Source organism: Staurois parvus, unplaced genomic scaffold (assembly GCF_062004578.1).
Source record: "Staurois parvus isolate SC_StPar_1 unplaced genomic scaffold, SC_StPar_1.0 ptg000930l, whole genome shotgun sequence".
NCBI classification, from domain to species: Eukaryota; Metazoa; Chordata; class Amphibia; order Anura; family Ranidae; genus Staurois; species Staurois parvus.
This window is the reverse complement of record NW_028318726.1, coordinates 433,066-455,553: the sequence shown is the minus strand read 5'-3', so window position 1 is coordinate 455,553 and position 22,488 is coordinate 433,066. Positions and strand designations below refer to the sequence as shown.

Sequence of the window (22,488 nt, the reverse complement as noted above, 5' to 3'; positions counted from 1 at the left end):
ATGAAATTTACATCCTTTTTTCCCACAAATAGAGATTTCTATCGGTGGTATTTCATTGCCTGTGCGGTTTTTATTTTTTGCGCTATAAACAGAAAAAGACTGACAACTTTGAAAAAAACTTATATTTTTGACTTTTTGCAATTAAACATTAAAAAATCAAATTTCGTCATAAATTTAGGCCAAAACATATTCTGCTACATGTCTTTGCTAAATAAAATCCCAATACTTGTAAATTAATTGGTTTATATGAAAGTTATAGTGTCCACAAATGGGGGTATATATACTGGATTTTTTTTTTCACTAGTAATGGCGGTGATCAGCGACTTATAGCGGGACTGCAGCAGGCATTCTGACACTGGTGGGAACTGACTTGGTGTCACTAACATCCTCAGGACACCAATACAGTGATCAGTGCTAATAAAAAGCGCTGACACTGTAATAATGGCACTTGGCAGGAAGGGGTTAACATGTGGGGCGGTCAAAGGGTTAACTGTGTGCTGACAGGGGAGAGTTTTGTATTGTTTACATAAAGGTCTCTCCCAGGTCATAAATCCTCGAAGATCACCAGGTGGGACCTGGTGATTGACAGCTGAGGCCACAAATGGCGGCGTGATTTTGCGCACCTGTGCCGCCCTGTAGCAGTATTTTTGCTATAGGATGACGTGGAAGTGGTTAAAGTGTTACTAAACCTACAACAGTAAATTCAGTCAAGTATGTTTGTTGTACTCACTGTGGAATCTAAGGGGTTAATCCTCTACATGTGTAAAAATGCTGTTTGGTCCTGATGTCTCCTTCTTCCAGTGCCCCCCTCTTATCTTCCGATAAGACATATTGCGAAGAGACACTCTGCACATGCTCAGTTTGGTGTGTATTGCTAGAGAGGTTTTTTTTTTTTCTTGGGAGAGAGCATGTGATCAGCACAGGGCCAATCAGTACTATCCAGACAGAGGACAGGGGCTCTGCATCCTCCTAGAGCAGAAAGAAAACTTATCCTACAAGCTTTAACCAGTGCTTGTCTGGGCACTGATAGAAGTCACAAGACTGCTGTAACTGCTGATGAGAAAATTTATTTAGCAGTTTATATTTACTAAAATAATTGCATTTACTAAAATAATTGTATTTCCATGTCGTGTGTACTGTGGGAGGCCAGATATAGTGAATGCACAGTCCTGGGTTTAGTAACACTGTAACACTGTTGTCAGACCTTTAATTTCAACAATGATCTTCCCATAAGATAATATATGATTTTACAAAATTTTAGGCATCTTTATTTACCTATTAAAGCCCTCCCTTGTGTAGACATCTAAATGCCCTAAGAATGCTGCTGTGCAACCCCATGTTGGATATGACATTAACAGCCCCAGCAGACCTAGGGCTGTCACTGTATGGAATTCCCTTTCACTCCACCCTGACTGCTATGGAAAAGATTATGTAGGAAGATGCAGACAATATGTACACACACTGGGAAGATACGAGGATTATGACATGCAAGGAAGGACAGCAAGATCAAGGCACTTTGCATGCAGAAAGAATTGATTATAGACATGAAAAAGAGTTTAAAATTAATGTTTTTTGTGTGCTTTTTCTTTCACTTTTTGAAGTTGCTAACGGGGTCTCTTAACATCTAGGCTTGGGAGAAAGGATTTTTAATCAGTTTGGTTCTACTTTTATAACTAGAAATATGTAAAAAACAAATATACCATTGTAATTACTAACTCTGTATCTGTATTTGGCATGCTAATTCAAAAACTACCAGACTGCAAACACCATTCCTCCACTTTAATTTTATCACTAGACAGACAGTTCAACTAATTATGTGCAGTATTATACTATTCTAGTCTTAACCGTTGAAATACTGTAAAGTCAGACATTGCAGTGTTCACTCATGACATATTAATGTAATGGTGTCAAGTATAATTGTGGCTTTATGGAGGATTGAGTAGTAGCTGGTGGATATAGCTATACTTATTGGATTGTAAGTGACATTTAGGTGTTAATTTACTTCCCCAGTGTTTTGACTGAGGACATTATTTTCAAAGTGCTTTTATTCCTATTGTACTGTACATCTGTGTATAAACTCTCAGGATGGTTATCATTTTATCTTATTATCTTCTCATTACAAAATTGTAATTGGACATTTGGTTGGATAATGCTTTTACAGCACTGTGTTTATGAATAATGTGTATGTAAACCAAAAAACTATTTTTTATAGTGTGGGAGGGATATAATCTCCCGGTTTTTATTGCTGTTTTTGTCACTGCTAGGTAGTTACACTTTCTCAATTTGTCTTGGTGACCACTATGATCAGGACTGAAAGTAAAGTAAATTCCAGGATTTTAATGTCACCAGAAAAGGAATAGAAGTAAAATCTTCCAATGGGGACACTTGTTCTGGTGACAATTGTCTGAACGGAGATTTATGTCCTGTCTCTACACTACAGAAAGTAATGGAAAAACTCTCACATGGGACAGTGCAAAAAAGACCTTGCAGGAGTTTTACCCATTTCTATATTCATTCCAAAATGGAAAAAAGTTTTGGCTTTACATTAAGCTGTCATACTGTTTTTAACTCAGTTTTTCTATGTATATGGTTACAAAGCTATGCTCATATAAACTGATTGCATGCTATAGGTAAACCCTATTCTGGTAAGGGCAATTTACTGCACTAGCATATTTTCTTTAATCTGGAAGACCTCGTAAATTTTGAAGTCTGATTTCTAGCTGGTGGTTGAATACAATATTGTTAAAAGGCTGGGTAAACCCAAAACGGATCAGTCTCAGAGTAAGGCCAGGTTAAGGAATAAATTCACCATGCAGTCCAACTTCCCTCTGCTTTCCCTTTTGCTGCTAGGACACTTCTGTTTTCTCTTTGTGAGCTGGTGATCTAGACTAGTAATGAGTAAAGTTTCTCCTTAAAGCTGAACTTTGACAGATTAGAAAAAAATGCAGTTATTGCAGTTGCAGTATGTTTAATTCAAAAAGTACCAAGATGTAATTTTACATAAATTTGACTAGACATTAGTCTGTTGTAATCCTATGCACAGTAGAATTCAGAATTTGAGAGGCATGGGGAGCACTAGGGGTCAATCAGGTGAAATTTATTGTGGAAATGAAACATGCTGACAGGAGGAGAGATACCATCAGTTTGTTATTGCTCTTTTAGTCCTGGTTCACACGTATGCATTTTGGGATGCGGTGAACAGTGGATGAATTCAGATGACAGTAGAAATAAATGTGTTCCTATGTGGGACATTTACATATATTATGTGGTTGAGCCGCAGTGCGTTTTGGAAAATGGGTCCTGAGCACGTTTTGAGGAGTGCTATACGATTTTGCACTGAATTGCTTTGCTATTCAACTTGAAAAAACAGGTGAAATGGAACCACATGTGCTGCTTGAATTGCAGGACAAAACTGATCAAATTCAGCCCGCATATGTGTGGACCTAAGCCACATATATATATATATATATACATATATATATATATATATATATATACACATACATACACATATACACACACACAGATCGTATATATATATATATGTATATATATATATATATATATTGTGTATGTAGGTGTGTGTGTGTGTATTCGTTGTATATTTGGCCATTAAAAAAAATATATGTCCATGAAAACAGCATAAGCTGGAAGGGGAAATATCTTTAGTTGTACAGGCTGAGTTTGTTCACTTCTTATTGATATACTAATTGCAAAATGTTTTGCTAGGTATTCTGCATAAAGGCAGCGGAGAAAATCAGTTTCTTTCACAACAACCTGCTGTAATCATGAGCATTATGGGTAACGGGCGTAGAAGAAGTATCTCTTGCCCCAGCTGCAATGGCCTCGCTGAAGGTAACAAGCTATTGGCTCCGGTGGCTCTTGCAGTTGGAATTGATGGAAGCCTCTTCGTGGGAGATTTTAATTATATACGACGCATCTTCCCCTCCAGAAATGTCACCAGTATTCTGGAACTTCGGTGAGATTTTCATCTTGACATAAAAGTTAGCTAGAATGTCAGGCAGCATGCTTTTATTAATATGAATTTTATAGTTGACCTGACACAACTCAAAACCACAAATGTTCTAGTTTTGTCACACACAAAATCCTTTTAGACAGTGAAGCATTGTAATTATGTGTTTGTCCAAACTGTTTGCATGAGCAATATTGAAAAAGATAAGTTATCACCTAATCTAGTTAAAAAGTATAAGTTACAAAAAACTGCATTTCTTTTACAATATGAATATGGCCTTCAATAAATACCACATTTCTTCACTGAAAGACTTACAAAGGGTATTTCTACAGATGGGGAGTCCTTTGGTGTATTGAAGAGCAATGTGTTACTGGCCTCTTCATCAGTGAAGGAGAAAGTGACACTTTGAACAGATGTTTTGAGCTCTGCTAATGTCCTCTGGACTAAGAATGACATTTATCTTTGTCAGAAGACAATCCTTTAAATGTACAGCACATTTACTTGCTGTACATGATTTGTGTTGCTTGTTTATTCTGTGTTGCCCTCTTCAGGATTAAATGTCATTTTATGTCTTTGAAGATTTATTATTTTTATTTTTTTTCTGTTGTTATCATCCCATTTCCAAGACATTTTTCAGACACCAATATCTATTAGCCACTGTTATGATTAAGAGACAGTAAGTAATAAGGTGATATAAAGAATGATGATAAACATAATGCAGTAAGAAACAGGTAATTTACTACATAAGATCACAAAAAGAAGAACTCTTCTAAAATAAACCATACAGTATATTTAAATCAAGCCTGTAATTTACACAACTATGTGTGCAGACCCAGTGTCTTTGAATTTACGTTTTTTTGCTTGGTTTCTTCCTTATTTGCCTTTACACAGACACAAACACACACACAACAGGGTTGATTTACTAAAGCTGGAGCATGCAAAATCTGGTGTAGCTCAGCATAGAAACCAATCAGCGTCCAAGTTTTTTTGTCTATGTTTAATTCAACAAGCTAAAGCTAGAAGCGGATTAGCTATCTTGCACAGCTGCACCAAATTTTGCATTTCAGTTTTAGTAAATCAACCCCAATATGTTATTATATACTGTAGGTATCACTGATCTATCATTCAGTTTTTCTGACATACAGGGGTTTATTTACTAATGTTGGAGAATGTAAAATCAGGCTCACTACTCTGAAGAAACCAGCTTCCAGGTTTATTGCCAAAGCATAATTGAACAAGCTGAGGTTAGAAGCCGGTGATTTCTATGCAGAAGTGAGCCTGATTTTGCTCTCTCCAGCTTTAGCAATCAAACCCCACATCAGGGCTCAACATTTCAAATCCTGAGCTACTAGCCAGGCCTTAAGGCTGGCCATACATGATACAATTTTCTTGAGATTTTTGGTTTAGATTTACAACACTTTCAGTTGTATCCAATTAGGCAGGCCCTTGCACTACACAGTTGAAGGTAAATCTAAAGGAAATTGGGAAGAAATTGGACAGAACATTGTATAGTGTATGGCCAGCCTTAGAGTTACCCCACCCAACCTCTTCCCTGCCCCATCCCTAAACACGCCCTCATAAATTATTTCATAAAATGAAACTGTTAGATGTTTTATGCAGAATAAAGTTACAAAAATAAATATTAACCACTTGTGCTCCAGAGGATTTACCCCCCCCCCTCATGACCAGGCCATTTATTTACGTTATGGTGCTGCGTTACTTTAACTGACAATTGTGTGGTCGTGCAATGCTGCACCCAAATTAAATTTACGTCCTTTTTTTTGATAAATAGAGCTTTCTTTCAGTGGTATTTGATCACCTGTGCATTTTTTTGGGCTATAAAAAAGACTAACAATTTTGAGAAAAATACAATATTTTTGACTTTTTGCAATTAAACAAGTCCAGTAAGAAAATTTTAAAAATCAAATTTTGTCAGAAATTTAGGCCAAAATGTATTCTGCTACATGTCTTTGCTCTCTTATTGTCATTCTGTAACACACTGTACAAATGGAGACTACACTAAATGTACTAAATGTATATAGCCAGAAGGTGGCTGCAAATAGGTTTCATGAGATATGGAAAAAGGTATTTAAGAAGCTGAAAATAGTATCTTATTTAAAAATAAATGTCTATTTTTCATGATACATAGTGCTTTGTCAAACTAAATATCAATGTTATCAGCCAAGATTTATACAGGTTTCATTTTTTTAAATCAAGTCTAACTTGATCATGGGGTGAAACACGGGTGCAAGTTGTATGAATCTTGGGTGAAATTATTGATAAATAGATGCCTAAATGTCATTCTGTTTGGGTTTACAAGTACTGTAAGCCATTGTCCTTGTGTGTTCTCTCATTAGCTTATTTTACTATATTTAACATCTAACATTTTAGATATGTTCTTCTTTGATTCTTAGCTACCTAGATTCCCAATAATGGTTGCCTTCTTATTTTAAAAACTATTTTCAGCACTAAGTGTACATTACGACAACTGTTCAATCTATTAATGTAGATATTAATATATGTTCTTTCTTCTTTTCTGCTTTTCTTTTTGCCATCTGTATTTCTTGCCAAAGAAACAAAGAATTTAAACATAGGTAAGGTTATAACTTTCAAATGTGTGCTTTCTCCTATATACTTTGTCAATATTGCTCCTGAAAGAAAAGTTTTCTAAGCAAAGATTTGCAAGTGTGAAAATGTTTCCACATGTTCTCCATTTGTACTAATTAAATTTTAGCTGTGTGATCATATCAATTTCCATTGTTATTGTTCATTGCTTTGTTGGCTGAGTACCCCAAAATGTAGAAGTGTACATCTTTATTTAGATAAGTAACATATTCCTAAGCCACTTTCATTTATTTCTTCTATTACATGTATCAAAAAATGTAGTTTCTATTAGAGATATACACCTGCCAAGTGGCAGTTCTCTTCCAAAAAGTAACATAGAGGTTCAGATAATTTTTAAACTAAAGGACTAAAATTTAGTTTTTTAGAAAACATAATGTAAGTATGTAAAAGAATAATGTAAACCTATGAGCTAAAACACAGTCCGTTCAAGAAGAATATTTACTGCTGCATGTGTGAATAATTTCTACATAAAATGGTAATGTATTTTTACAATCTCTGCTCAGCAATCAGCTTAAATGTAACACCAATAGCAAACTTTGTGGTGTAAGTGATGGTAAGAAAAATTTGGCTCATTGAATGTTCATATTGAGTTGTACCTTTTCAGGTAGGCCTTTGTATAAACAATATGGGAAGCCTGAAGTTGGGTTTTAAAATATCCTTTTTTTAAAAAAAAATAATTTTTAAATATTTCAGCTGGAATTCAATACATTTTACAGTATGGTAGCATTGCATATTTTTTCCATATTGTTTCCAAGGGATTTAACATGATATGAAATGCATAAAAGAACAGTACTGCTAACATATAAAGGTCAAATCATGTAGGCAACATTGCAGTTAAAGTGTGTCTATACCTAAAACTTATTTGGCTAGTTTGGGATAGAATGGGAAAAGGTTAGAACCCCTATTGGGTTTTACTGCAATCTGGAGCTGCTTTTCAGAGATTTGCCCTCACTTTCTGTTTCAGTCTTCCTCTACTTAAATCTGGGGAAACATATATAATTGTTTAGAAGACCTTGCATGCACCAAAGGCTAGTGACATTATTGCAAAATTTGTAACTCAACTTTTCAGCAGATAGTTTAGCATAATTCCACTTTTTTATTCAAAAGGAGTGAATGTTGTTTATGTAATTATTTATCCACTTGCAGACTGTGAGCAAACGAAGGTCCCCCAGAAAGCTTAATCAAAGAATACAGAATATATGTAGCACAACGTATCCTTATATCCATGTTGCCACTCCCCTTCCACATTTTCCAGTATTTTCCAGATGTAAAATGGCAGCCAGACTTTGCTTTGCATTATTGCAACAACTTGAGCTTATGCTGTAAAAACCCAGCTTCTGATCAATGTTTGTGTACATTGTTCAGAATCTTGATTCAGAGATACAATGTAACATTGCTATTACACTGTATTTTCTATGTTTTATTTATCTACAGATTTTCAAATTGAATCCAATTAGAAAAATGTATCTTGAGTTTCTTGGGTGAACGTTCTGTGAATCTGTGAAAAAAAATTATAAATGGACCCTGATTATTGATAAAATGTTAAAAATATTAAAATTGGTTAAAAATGTCACAGCTTGCAGCATTAAGATATCCCACCACAAGCCTAAAAAATATCAGGCTAGAGCACAAAAAATTCAAGCATTTTAAATACACGCTTTTCCTTTCCATAAGTTATTTTTTATTGACAGGAGAGTCAATTCCCTTGCACAGCCCCTCCTTCCTTGAATGTTATAGCCCTGTTCTCCTGTAAGAGTGTCTTACTCTCTGCTCCAGGAACTCTCCCTTTTATGTAGCTGCAGGAGCGAAGGGAATACAATATACAGGTGAAACTCAAAAAATTAGAATATCGTGCAAAAGTTAATTTATTTCAGTAATGCAACTTAAAAGGTGAAACTAATATATGAGATAGACTCGTAGCATGCAAAGCAAGATAGTTCAAGCCGTGATTTGTCATAATTGTGATGATTATGGCTTACAGCTCATGAAAACCCCATATACACAATCTCAGAAAATTAGAATATTGTGAAAAGGGGAAATATTCTAGGCTCAAAGTGTCCCACTCTAATCAGATAATTAAGCCATAATACCTGCAAAGGGTTCCTGAGCCTTTAAGTGGTCTCTCAGTCTGGTTCAGTAGGAATCCCAATCTTGGGAAAGACTGCTGACCTGACAGCTGTGCAGAAAACCATCATTGACACCCTCCATAAGGAGGGAAAGCCTGAAAAGGTAATTGCAAAAGAAGTCGGATGCTCCCAAAGTGCTGTATCAAAGCACATTAATAGAAAGTTATGTGGAAGGGAAAAGTGTGGAAGAAAAAGGTGCACAAGCAGTAGGGATGACTGCAGCCTGGAGAGGATTGTCAGGAAAAGGCCATTCAAAAGTGTTGGGGACTTTCACAAGGAGTGGACTGAGGCTGGAGTCAGTGCATCAAGAGCCACCACACACAGACGGATCCTGGACATGGGCTTCAAATGGCGTATTCCTCTTGTCAAGCCGCTCCTGAACAACAAACAACGTCAGAAGTGTCTTACCTGGGCTAAAGAAAAACAGACCTGGTCTGTTGCTCAGTGGTCCAAAGTCCTCTTTTCTGATGAGAGCAACTTTTGCATCTCATTTGGAAACCAAGGACCCAGAGTATGGAGGAAGAATGGAGAGGTACAAGTCCAGTGTGAAATTTCCACAGTCTGTGTTGATTTGGGGAGCCAAGTGATCTGCTGGTATTGGTCCACTGTGCTTCATTAAGTCCAGGGGCAACGCAGCCGTCTACCAGGAGATTTTGGAGCACTTCATGCTTCCTTCCACAGATGAGCTTTATGGGGATGCTGACTTCATTTTCCAGCAGGACTTGGCACCTGCCCACACTGCCAAAAGCACCAAAACCTGGTTCAATGACCGTGGGATTACTGTGCTTGATTGGCCAGAGACATGAGACCGAACAATGCAGAAGAGCTGAAGGCCGCTATTGAAGCATCCTGGTCTTCCATAACACCTCAGCAGTGCCACAGGCTGATAGCTTCTATGCCACGCCGCATTGAGGCAGTAATTGCTGCAAAAGGGGTCCAAACCAAGTACTGAGTACATATGCATGCTTATACTCTTCAGAGGTCTGATATTTTTGTATGTACAAGATGGTGGCACCCAGCAGTAGTCTTTTGCGTGTCTACACAAGAATGCTCTTACAGTTAAAGAAAAAGCATAACATATGTTAAATGCACTTAAAATCTTATGGGAAGATTTTTTGTTTAAATTAATGGTCTGACGACGAGGTCTCTTTAAGGTAGAATTTGGACAGCAAGGGTACCCATTAAGAATGTGTTGTGGCACCATGAAAATAGCCATTTCTCTTTATACAATTCTTCATTGCTGCCAAGAGATATTAACTTACCTTTAATCTAAATTCTGTCAGGATTGTAATTATCCTGTAGTTTAGCCTGAAATAGGAGATATATTGCCAGGATGAAGTGACACAATGATACTGAGTTAAGATGGCATTCCATTTAGCTGACAAATACACTGACATTATTGACATACTGAACCATGAATTCTATAGAAAAGACCTTTAGGAGAAATGTCTTTAAACACACTATTATTCTAGATTTACATATCTTTAAAAGCACCTTGTGGGTAAAAATTACACAAGAACTATTGTGACGTTTGTGGTTATTAATCAGGAAACAGTTATAAGCTACCACATGAAATCACTTTCAAAGGATATCCATAAACAAACCTTTAAACAATAAAATGTGAGTTTTTATGAAACTGAAAGTACTGGATTATTAATTGTATTTAATTTTTAAGATTGGAAGCTATTGCAAATAAAAAAAAACCTCAGATGTGCCAGGGAGTTTCAAAGTCTAAATATCTCTTATTTGTGCAAATGCAAAATATGAGCTTCACAAATAATGGGCACCTTGGTAATCAAATGCCTTTAACCACTTGCCCTCCAGAGGATTTATCCATTCATGACCAGGCCATTTTTTGCATTACAGCGCTGGTTTACTTTACCTGACAATTGGTTAGTCATGCCATTCTGCAGCCAAATGAAAATTACGTCCTTTTTTCCCACAAATAGAGATTTCTATCAGTGGTATTTGATCGCCTGTGCGTTTTTTATTTTTTTGCGCTATAAAAAAAAGACTGACAATTTTGAAAAAAAAAACAATATTTTTGACATTTTGCTATTAAACATGTCCAGTAAAAATTTTTTTAAAAACCTAATATCGTCATAAATCTAAGTCAAAATGTGTTCTGCTACATGGCGGTATATAGTGGGATTTTTTTTTTATTTTTACTAGTAATGGTGGTGATCAGCGACTTATAGCGGGACTGTGGTGGGCATTCTGACACTGGGGCGAACTGACTTGGTGTCACTGACTAATAAAAAGCACAGACACTGTACTAATGGCACTGGACAGGAAGGGGTTAACATGTGAGGTGATCAAATGGTTAACTGTGTGCTGTGTGCCGTTTTACATTTTGTCATGTGTTAATGCTTCACTGTAAGCACTCTGCTTTGCATGCAAAGTAGTGTGCAGGAGCTGACAGGGGAGAGAACTGTTTTGTTTACAAACAGTTCTCCCCCCCCATCGAAAATGCTCGGCAATCACCGGGTGCTGGCGAGTGATCACTGTCCAGGACTCGGCGATTGACAGCCAAGGCCGTGAATGGTGGCGTGGGTAGGGAGCGTACATGCGCCCCCTACCTGGAACTACAAAATCACATATATACATGATTTTGCGCACCCGTGCTGCCCTGTAGCAGTACTTCTGCTATAGGGCGGATGGGAAGCAGTTAAAGTGTTATTCCACTTTTGAAGCCAGATTAGGATAACACCTACTATACATATTTGTTACATGTCACCATTTACATAGCGTTACTTTAAAAACACAGCTTAGCTTTTTTTTATGATGCCCTACTCTGGACCTTCCAGGAAGGAAAAATCCTAGGTAACTTTCTTTGTTTATGAGGGGACTTAGCAGGTGGGTTTGTCACATACTGTGCAGGCAGAACCTCATTTTCAATTGTAACTAGATTTGAACACAGTCTATCCTAACAAACTGTTAAAAGTTTAGAGGTTGGGATTCTATTTTGCATGTTAATGAGAACAGATTTGGGACAGACTCATTCTAACATTGTTCAAAAAAAGTCAGCCAAGACATCTTGTCCTGAGACAATTTAGACATTCTAGGCATGTGAATGGGAACACACAACATGCTGTACATTGGAGTTTTCTCAAATTTGACTGAAAAAGTGGAAATACACTCTAAGTTTTTTTAAATGCACTAACACTACAAAAATAGAATAAAGGCTTGTTACATTGTGAAGTACCTGGGTAAAACATCAAACATCAGTGATATGTGTATTTTTTTTTAAAGTAAATACACTAGTGTGCCTTTACAGTATACAACAAAGGGGCATTAGTTACCTAAGGTATGTATCATGTATCACAGTGATTATTTCCACGAGTGCTACAGTGAAGATGCTCATATGGAACTCTGATTATGCCTATGGGTCACATCACAATAGTATGCAAACAAATGTGCTGACATCTTGCTGCTGTGAAGTTGATATAGGAGTATGCACACAATTGAACTATACGATTAATCAGATATAAAGAATATAATAAAAGTAATTCTGAATCCCTGATTTTTTTTAAATATTCGACTAATGGCACTTTATAAAAAAAAGTGTATCTCAAAGAAATGCAGTGTTGTGTAATATGAACATCCCTATGCATGTCTAAAACATTCACTTTTTCCCCTTTGTGAAAAATGCCCTGTCAAAAAAATGTAAAAAATTTTTGTCGCAGATTAATTGGGATCAGCTGTGGGAAAAATGTATGTGTGTTTTATATATATATATATATATATATATATATATAAAAACACATACACATATACACACATATACAGTATATATATCTGTGTGTGTTGAATATTTTTGACAGATAAAGCCTTGTCTGTTGTTTAATATGAATAAGTGAAAACATTAAGGCATTAAGCAGCATGCATAGACTAATTTCGAAGACGCTTAGAATGTCTTTTTTAAGTGGATGTGATTTTAAATGATTTACTGTAACTGTAACAGTAAATTATCGTTTCCCTCTGCTTCAACATATGTTTCTTTTATGAAACTTTCCATCAACTGACCAGCAAGACTAAAAAATAGTTCAAGTAGAATTAATTACAGTTTGCATTTGATGAAGCGATGTAAGCACAGATGTTCAATGTTATATTTCAATGGAAATTTGATGAGAGATTAAGATTGGATTTCACACTTCTCATGAATTAGCAGATGGCTGACAGAAATAGATACCGGTGTCTTATGAGAGATACATTTTGGTAGAGGTCTCCAACCACAAGTCAACTTTTACTTTAGCTTTAAATCAACTGCAGGTAAAAGCTCTAAAAGTTTACTTCAAAGGAAACAAGTCATGAAAGAAACAGAGGTTGCCCCTGTAGACCTCTTCTTCTGAAAATGCTAGCTGCTTAGTCATCATGTTGATCTTTTGTTTTAATGTTTTGATTGAGGCCAGGCAGGTAGCATTTTAGACAGATGGAGACACTAGAAGCCCTCCTGTATCTCACATGACAGTTTAAATGTTCTAATGAAGTATAGCATATTAAAGAATATTTCATGTTCATTCATATAATACAAATGCATCTGTTAGATTGGGGGTATATAATGAGAACTCCATCAGGCATGCATTGTTATGTTTCACTTGTTTTCAGAGCTGTGCAGTGATGTCTCCTTTGGATATGTTTACCTGCTGATAATAAGTTCCTCAGCTGTTATCCACTCTTGCTTTGTATCAAAACCAAAAGAGCTAAAACATAAAGCATAAAAACATGTATACTTCTATTATAACAGCATGTGTGTTTACTGAGCAAACACCCCAAAGTCAGCATTACTGTATAGATATAACAATGATCAGCCAGTAAAATTACATAATTACATTGGTAGCAAGTTGAACAAATACACAAATCCATTTAGTTCAACCTAAAGAAAAAAAATGGAAATCCTCCCTATACACACAATCATATACCCACCGTTACCCTAGCCAATCAGCATGCCCATTGCTTAGAAAGTAATTGTTTGGATGTGCCTAAATAGAAATGGAAAAAGCAATGTTATCCCCTTAATCCACTACAATTAGGCATTCAATCCAAATATACAGTACATGAATCTACCATGAAACAAAATCTCATTTTATGGCTCATATTTACATAGATCAAATTACATTAGGTGTATCACTCAAGTAACAAAATACAAGTAAATTAATGATATACTAAAATATGTGCCGATAAGCACATTTCCAATGCAAAAAGCAATACAAAAATTTGTGTGCCCCCCTAAACCCCTCAACCCAAACTGCTGTATAGATATCTGAATGATATTGATAGGAATATAACATTTTCAATACGACTTTGTGTTAGACTAGAGAGAAAAATGCGAGACTGTACAACAGGAAATTTCAATTGGCTTTTCTAAACTCTTCTAAGACACTAGGATGGTTGTACTGATATCATGTAAAATGAATGAATTGTTTTTGTGAATGAAATGTTTTTATAAAATCATCAAGTATATATATTTATGCATTAACATAATAAACTAGGAAATATCCATGCTTTTTTATATTAGAATAAATAATCTGTTTTTGTTTATATTATATTATCATGCTGTTGTTACATGGTGTCAATAAATGTTTACATTTTGCATTGTATTTCCAATGTTCAGGCAGTGGGAGTTATCTGTTAAAGCGTAACTAGTGTCTGTCAGGATACTATCACACAGAAAATGCCCTTATCTTTAATAGGTGTTTCTGTTGGATAGCGCCCTTACTGGCACTCCCACGTCTCAAGGAGTAATCCACTTTTCAACGTTATCTCAGGATATTGTGTGTTGTGGTGACATTTATTTTATGTTTTAATTAAATGACGTTTGTTTTCTCTCTCTCAAAGCAACAACATAGCACATAAATATTACCTGGCAGTAGACCCTGTGTCTGGCTCAATATTTATGTCAGATACCAACAGCCGGAGAATATACAAGATCAAGTCTCTTACAGGGGCAAAAGATATTGCAACCAACTTAGAAGTTATTGCTGGCAATGGTGAGCAATGCATGCCTTTTGATGAGGCACGATGTGGCAATGGAGGGAAAGCGGTGGATGCCATTCTGACTAACCCAAGAGGCAAGTAAAAGGTTATCATGTGAAGCATCACTCTCAGTTGTCATACTGGGCATTGAGAAGATACTTTTATGCACACAAAAGGTTGTTTTACCAATTATTTATGTTTTGGATAGATTGGGGAAAGGGTTAGAGCCTCTGTCAGATTTGTATTTCTTTCTGTTCATCTGTTGGGTAGCCTGTTTCTTACATCTTGCTAAGACAAGAATTGATGGAACATCTCCGATGGGGACACAAACAAAAGAGAAGCTTATGTTTAGTACAGCGAGGAAGGATTCAAATTTCTGGCATTTTTTTTATTGATTTTCATATGTAACTGTTCAGTTGACAACTGTTCTATGTGCATTTTTTCTTGTATGGACATAACAGGAGTAGGAATTGAGAGGAAATCTTCCTAATGGAATCACCAACAGGAATAAAAAACTGACAGTAATTTTGACTCTTTTCCATTCTATCAAATAGTACAGTAATTTTGCTAAAATTAAGCTTTTAAGCAGGGTAACGTTGTTACATTCCATCATTTTTTAATGAATGTATTTTTCTTTTAACCACTTCTCACCCACAATCTGTAGATTATCATAGCATAGAGAGCACTAATCTTCTGCCTTCTAAGCACTAAGTTCTGCCTTTGATGGCTACCAGTCACTACTGTGCATGACAGCTAGCTGCCAGAACTAATTGCCAGTTAATTAATAAAATTTGGCTTTTTTGAGTGTTTCCTGCTGCCATTCAATTTTGTTTTAAGTTCTGGAATATGATGGATGCACCCCAAGAGGTTAAAGTGGATATAACGGTCTGGATAAAAGCACACAGATGTGTCCCAAAGGAAATAAGTGAATGGTATATGTCAACTATGATTGGTGGGGAAAAAACTCACTGCTGCCATGGTAAAAACACATCGGTTTGTGGGAGGTATGAACAGGAGCCAGGCGCTGTGTAGTTTTGTGATAGAAATAATACACCTTGTATGGAGGTGTGCCTTTAATAAGTCATATGGTAAAACAATAATAAATAACCAGCCTGTGGCTTAAGGAAGCCAGGTTCCAAGATGGACGGCCCGTCCGCTCAGAGGGAAGCAGTGGAGTAGAATGCCTGTCAGTGCAGGGACCACGTTTACCCGACGTCCCAGCGTCCTGGATGACGTCACCACGATGTGGAGAGACGGAGGGGGGGAACTCTTGCTGGAGCCGCAGCTTTAGAAGGAAGAGGCCGGTTGCTGGGACAACATGTTTCGCGCGCATGCGCTTTGTCAAGTCTCTTGTATTATTTCTATCACAAAACTACACAGCGCCTGGCTCCTGTTCATAAAGTGGATATAAGCTTAATGTAAGAATGGGGATAATGTGGTGTTTATAATTTTACATTTTTTAATTTCACCTTGAAAAAACATTATTGTGATGCCATAATATTTTCAGCCAAAATCCACTGATTAAGCATGAAATGTGTTTTAATATTCCTTTCCAGTGTTAATGTAAGGTAAGTATGGTTCTCAGTCTCGTATGATTTAGGTATATTTGTTATGTGAGTATTAAAGTATCCCTTGTGAAACTCTAAAATACAGAGTTCTGATCCCAAGGACTGTTGTATATCGTTAAATGTATTTTACTTTTATACATTTACAGTTACAGAATAATAAAATGCATAACAATATTTTTTTGGGTTTCACTATTCAGGAATTGCAGTTGATAAGAATGGGCTTATTTATTTTGTTGATGCAACAATGATAAGAAAAGTCGATCAGAATGGAATCATTTCTACTCTACTGGGATCCAATGACCTTGCTGCAGGGCGACCTTTAAGCTGTGATTCAAGCATGGACATTACTCAGGTATAATTATTAGTAATATTCATTCATTACTTTTTTTTATTTTTGGGGAAAGACACACTTGTAATGATGATGTTTTGTATCTTTAGCTAATTTAGCCTCATATATATCTAGTGCTATTTAGGGAGGTTTTACAAACCATAAATATACAGTCAACTGTGTTTACTTGTTGCCGCTTGTAGAAGAGACGTTGTGCACAGTATTCAGTCACGGTTCTCTACTCTGGCTTGACTAAACTCTTAAAGACAATTTAAACAAAAATCTTAGAAGATTAAATGTTTATCATTTTTAATGAATGTTATTTAACTGTAAAATACTTCCTGAGATATACTTCCTGTATACAGCCAAAAGCCCTGAGATTGCTGCTGCAATCTTGGATGTGAGGTCAGCAAAACCCAGCAAAGAAGAATTAGGAAATTGGCTAGTCACTTTGTAGCAGGTTCTAATGAATAGAAAATCTTTTATGGAAAGAAAAAAAACATTTCAAGCAAGCATTTAAATATTTATCCTATTTACTTGGTTTTTCTGTGCTTTTACCTGGAATGTCTTGAGTTGGTGACTAGGTCTCTTTAAAGACAAATTTAACTTTCAGTTTAAATCAATTAGGTATTTTCCAGGTCCATGTGCCCCTGCTGAGTCAGAGCTAGTGGTCTCCAACCAGCAAGTTTTACTGATTGATGATTTCTAGCTCTGACTCAAGAGGTAGCATGTCAGAGAAATCAGCTTCCACATAAAGAGCAAGAGTCCTTCTCTACAAAATACTGACATAGTATAGGTATTTCTTTTGAGGCTGTGGCTACTTTTTAAAGAAAATCAACTGTAAGATTTACATACCTCCTGATTTGCTGCACCTGGAGTGTATTTAGCTGATTTAAATTGTCATTGATTTAAAGTGTCCTTGCTTTTGTATTATATTATTATTATTATTTAATGGGATCTTCTAATTGCAAGCTATAAAATGTTTTGCAGGTTCGTATGGAATGGCCAACAGATTTAGCAGTTAACCCAATGGATAACTCACTCTATGTCCTAGAAAACAATGTTATTTTGCGTATTACAGAAAACCATCAAGTTAGTATCATAGCTGGACGTCCAATGCATTGTCAGGTACCTGGTATAGACTATTCCTTGAGCAAACTGGCTATTCATTCTGCACTCGAATCTGCCAGTGCAATTGCTATTTCCCATACTGGGATACTATACATCGCGGAAACAAATGAAAAGAAAATTAATAGAATACGGCAAGTGACAACCAATGGTGAAATCTCTCTTTTAGCTGGGGCAGCTTCCGACTGCAACTGCAAAGATGATGTCAACTGCAACTGTTATGCTGGAGATGATGGCTATGCTACTGATGCATTTCTAAACTCACCATCATCCCTAGCCGTGGCACCTGATGGCACAGTATACATTGCAGACCTTGGAAATATACGGATAAGAGCTGTGGTTCAAAACAAGCCTGTTCTCACTTCATTTAATCAGTATGAAGTTGCATCTCCAGGAGAACAAGAATTATATATTTTTACTATCAATGGTATTCATCAGTACACACAGAGCTTGGTCACAGGGGAATACCTGTACAATTTTACTTACAGTGCTGACAATGATGTGATAGAAGTTATTGACAATAGTGGAAACTCTTTGAAAATCCGCAGGGATTCCAATGGTACTCCCCGTCATTTACTAATGCCAGACAATCAGATTATCACCTTGACACTTGGTACCAATGGAGGACTTAAGATGGTCTCTACACAAAATCTGGAATTATCCCTAATGACATATGATGGAAATACTGGGATGTTAACAACAAAAAGTGATGAAACTGGCTGGACAATGTTTTATGAGTAAGTACCTCATAAGGAGAATTTCCTTGATAAATATAACTGAAATATTTTTATGAATAATGTCTGCACATGTTATGCATTAGTCATTAGCTGGACATCTTTCACATTTATTTCAAGTTTAAAAAGTATTTGACTGCACCAAAATGACTCTAAAAAATTCCAACATTGTTTTAAGTGTAAGTGTAAAATAAAATACTGTGTGCTCTAAAAAAAATAACAAGATAAAATTAATAGCCCATTAAATGATAAAAAAAACAATTTTTTGCTGAAATGTTCACTTTAAATACAGAGATTTATCTGCAGTACTTTTTTCTGCCACTGGATGTCCTAGCTCTGATAACCAGTATCATTCAACTCACTAACTCTGAGCCCAGGTCACCCTGTACCCTTCCTAGCCTTACTGCACAACAAAAGGAGAAGAAGCACAAGAATGAGCTTATTTCTCTGTCATGCTACTTTCTCCTCCTGTTAGCGTATTTCTTGTCAGTACATGAATTGATTGACTTCTTGTACTGCTTCCTCCTCTCACAATCCAGCTCTGCTATACAGGGACTATAAGAGGCTGATACCAGATTCAGGTACCTTACACTGCTTGAATTAAAAAGAAAAATACATGTAATGATGTATTGATACGCACAGAGCTTTTTATATTTCTAGAGTTCGGTTTAATTTAGGTGTGTTTATTTTGGATGGAAATAGAATTATACAAATTGACTATATATCTTTTAAGCTTGTAAAATTTCCTTTCATGTTGTGTGTGCTGCCTATCTGCAGGTTTTCACCTACTTTCTGGATTCCCTGCAAGATTTGCAGCTTCTCCTCTACCCATCCCTTTGGTTTACTTTTAGAAATTTAAATTGCTAGTCAGGTGAAAAAAAGACACAATACATCTAGTTCACCCAATACTTTGATTTCTAAGGACTAATATCCCATAATATATTGCTGCCTGCAAGCAGTTATTAATTTACTGAGTCAACCCCTTTTACCTCTGTAGGTCAGAAGGCAAGCTTTGTGAAACAGCAGTGCCTACTCCCGGAGTATAGTGAATATGAATCACCAAATTCATGATCATTAAGATTAATATGAGTAGGCTATAAGTAACTGATATACAGTGTGGAATTGGAAATATAATTTTAAATTTTGACTATAAATACACTTTACATTCTGCAAAATCACAAAAAATTTAAAATATTAGTCACAAATATAACATGTTTTCGTAGTAACAGGGTGTCCATTCTAGGCACATTTTAAAGTTGTGCAGGACTCTTTTGTCAGGAGTGTAATAAGTGCATACAGTGGTGCAAAGGTATTTAAACGTCTATCCACAAATCAAAGTAGAAGAAAAAGTTGACACCCCCCCATTCTCTGACATCAGATGACCTCATAATCCTGCCAAAGAACACCCTAGGTAATAACAACTTAATTTTAATAATCCAACCATTTTGGTGGTGGATTCTTCAATATAGTTTTCAGATGGTACTTGATGATCTCTGGTGTGCTGGCAAATATGTACCCTGATCTGTGATGTCCCCAGTTCTAGATGGCTTTTGCTGCAGCACCTACTACTCCTGAGCCTTATCCAGTAAAGCGTGTAATGAGAATATTGACATTACATTCTGGCCACAAGAAAAATCAAGAATTCTATTCTAGCACAGGTACAGCTTTTTACAGCGCTTGCATTGTACTTATGCCAAACTAAGCATTGGCGGAACTACCACCATAGCAGCTCATGTGACCAGGGGCAAATTGGACCTGGTTGAGACCAGAAGGGATGATAGGCAAGTCCACCATTTTTTTAGTTGCCTGCATCACTGTTTTTCCCATAGTTTAAATACTCCCATGTCCCACCACCAGTCCACCTGTGCTTCTGCAGCATCCCTTCTCCCATCAATATGTGTCAACTCCAGCAGAGTGATGTCCTCCCAATGGCTGCCCTAAAGTACCAGCATGGAAATCATCAATCAGTGCTTGTGCTGGGATGGAGGTATATACTAAATTCCCATGCCAATACAGCTTATTTGGGAAGGGGGGAGTCTAATTGTGCACAATGATAACAAATATTTATTGACGTCTTACATGTGCATTCGATGCACATCAACCCCCATCCCAATTTTTCCAGAAATAAATAAAATACAATAGTATGTTTCTTTGCAGCAGAAAACTCTGTGCATGAGAATTTAATTGAACACTGCTTCACGTGCTTCTGTAAGCATTTTCACATGACAGTAACACTTGATTGTCATACCAGTTTTAGATTTCTTCTGGTTACTTGCTGCTCTATACCTAGGTTTAGTTAACACTTCTCCTTCTTATGCACAACAGGCTTGTCTATAGAATATGAATTTCTCTGCAAAAGACCTTTGGCATGGCATACAGGTGGTGTTCATATCACATCCCTCCTCTATATGTCCAAAAAAACATGGACTGTATTCTGTACTTTAGGATAGTGAATACAAATCATTCCTTTACCCTTCTGTTGCCTTGTTTATGCTTCCTAATGCACTCATAGAGCGTTTCATCCACCTTGCATATGTCTGCTTCTACCTTTATGGCTAGTGCCACGGACAGGGGACCAAGGGTTCAGGTATGAGGGAGGCTGATCGATATGCAATATATCACCGTCCATTATGCATTCTAAAAAATTAACCAGCATGCTAGAAAATTGTTGAAAACGGTGCAAATCCCACGTTCTCCAATCTGGACACAGGTAACAATGGTAAACCGTATGCTAATTCAAATACCCCACTGTGCCACCAGATTTCAAGGAAATTACATGCACAGAGACTCTGTATCCCAGCTAGTTTTACCATCAAAAGTAAGCTCTCTCCTCATTCCTCCTCCACCCTACAAGTTTTTCTATGTGGTTACTGTCATCACAGCTGCAATAGCATTGGCCACTACTAAGGGACTCTCCCAAAATTTAGCTGACTGAACAACCAAGCAGATACAAATCTTGCGCACAATCTGGCACACTCTAAGGGCTGTGGAGAAGCCAAGTGATTATCAGATGGCTAGTCTGCTAGTCAACCACACACAGACATACACAAACACATTCCAGACTGGCAGATATGCTTAGTTTACACTAATCTGCCTGCAGGCAACAGCCTCGAAATGCAAATTTCATACAGATTAACAACTAACTTGCACCAAGCATACAGAAGCTGGTAACGCAAGGACATGATCTCTCCTTTCTAGGAGTATGAATTTCTAATTTAGTACACAGAAGACTCTTACTTATTTTATAATTTAATATGCCAAGGCAGGCAGTGTATATAAGTATGCACAGAAGGAAAAATTACAAAACAAAAAAAACACAGAGAATGGCATACAGAAATGTGGCTATTTGTTATGGAAATGAAATGGAAAATCTAAAACAAAGAAAAAGAGCCAGATACCTGTAACACTGGGGATTATTTACTAGACTTGGGGAGTGCAAAACCTGGTGCAGTTTGGCATAGAAACCAATCAGCTTCTGGGTTTTATTGCCAAAGTATAATTGAACAAGCTGAAGTTAGAAGCTGATTTCTATGCAGAACTGCACCAGATTTTGAACCCTCCAGGTTTTATAAAGGTCCCCTAGTGTGTCTCAGAATACACTCTCCCAGATGAATGTAGTGTTCATTTTTCAGATTATATAATGATATGAGACAGACTTTTACTCTTTGGCCAGTCACCTTTTGGAAGTGTTGTCTCACCTGCCAGGAGCAGAGGTTCTTACTTCTAAAGTAACCACGGGTTATGCAGACAAGGCAGTTCTGATAGCGTGAATGGAGTTAGGTTTTCTGATATCAGTGCATCAGCTTAATTGCAACAAAGTCACTTATTGTATGACTTCCCCCAGCAGGCCCCAACTCATTTGTTGGTCCCTAGGTGGCTCTGTACAACCAAGATATACAGTTCTATGCAAAACTCACAATGTGTGCAATTAGAAAGGGTTACCTTTCATCTCTCTTAAACTAAGATTTTGAAGTTTATTAGAAATGAAACATATTCTCTCCCATTAAGAAAATGACAATGATGGTAGGTA

At 36.7% G+C, this 22,488-nt stretch overlaps 1 protein-coding gene across 9 annotated transcripts in view; it reads left to right on the top strand.

The window, feature by feature from the left end:
- Window positions 1–22,488, top strand: part of TENM2 (teneurin transmembrane protein 2) — a 1,359,942-nt gene that overhangs the window by 1,255,148 nt on the left and 82,306 nt on the right. For all 9 annotated transcript variants that reach the window (XM_089656707.1, XM_089656704.1, XM_089656705.1 and 6 more), the window contains 5 exons: window positions 3,730–3,979; window positions 6,547–6,567; window positions 14,563–14,795; window positions 16,466–16,620; window positions 17,587–18,461. In XM_089656707.1, the coding sequence (XP_089512833.1) occupies window positions 3,730–3,979; window positions 6,547–6,567; window positions 14,563–14,795; window positions 16,466–16,620; window positions 17,587–18,461 (1,534 nt within the window). The remainder of the gene's footprint in view (window positions 1–3,729; window positions 3,980–6,546; window positions 6,568–14,562; window positions 14,796–16,465; window positions 16,621–17,586; window positions 18,462–22,488) is intronic.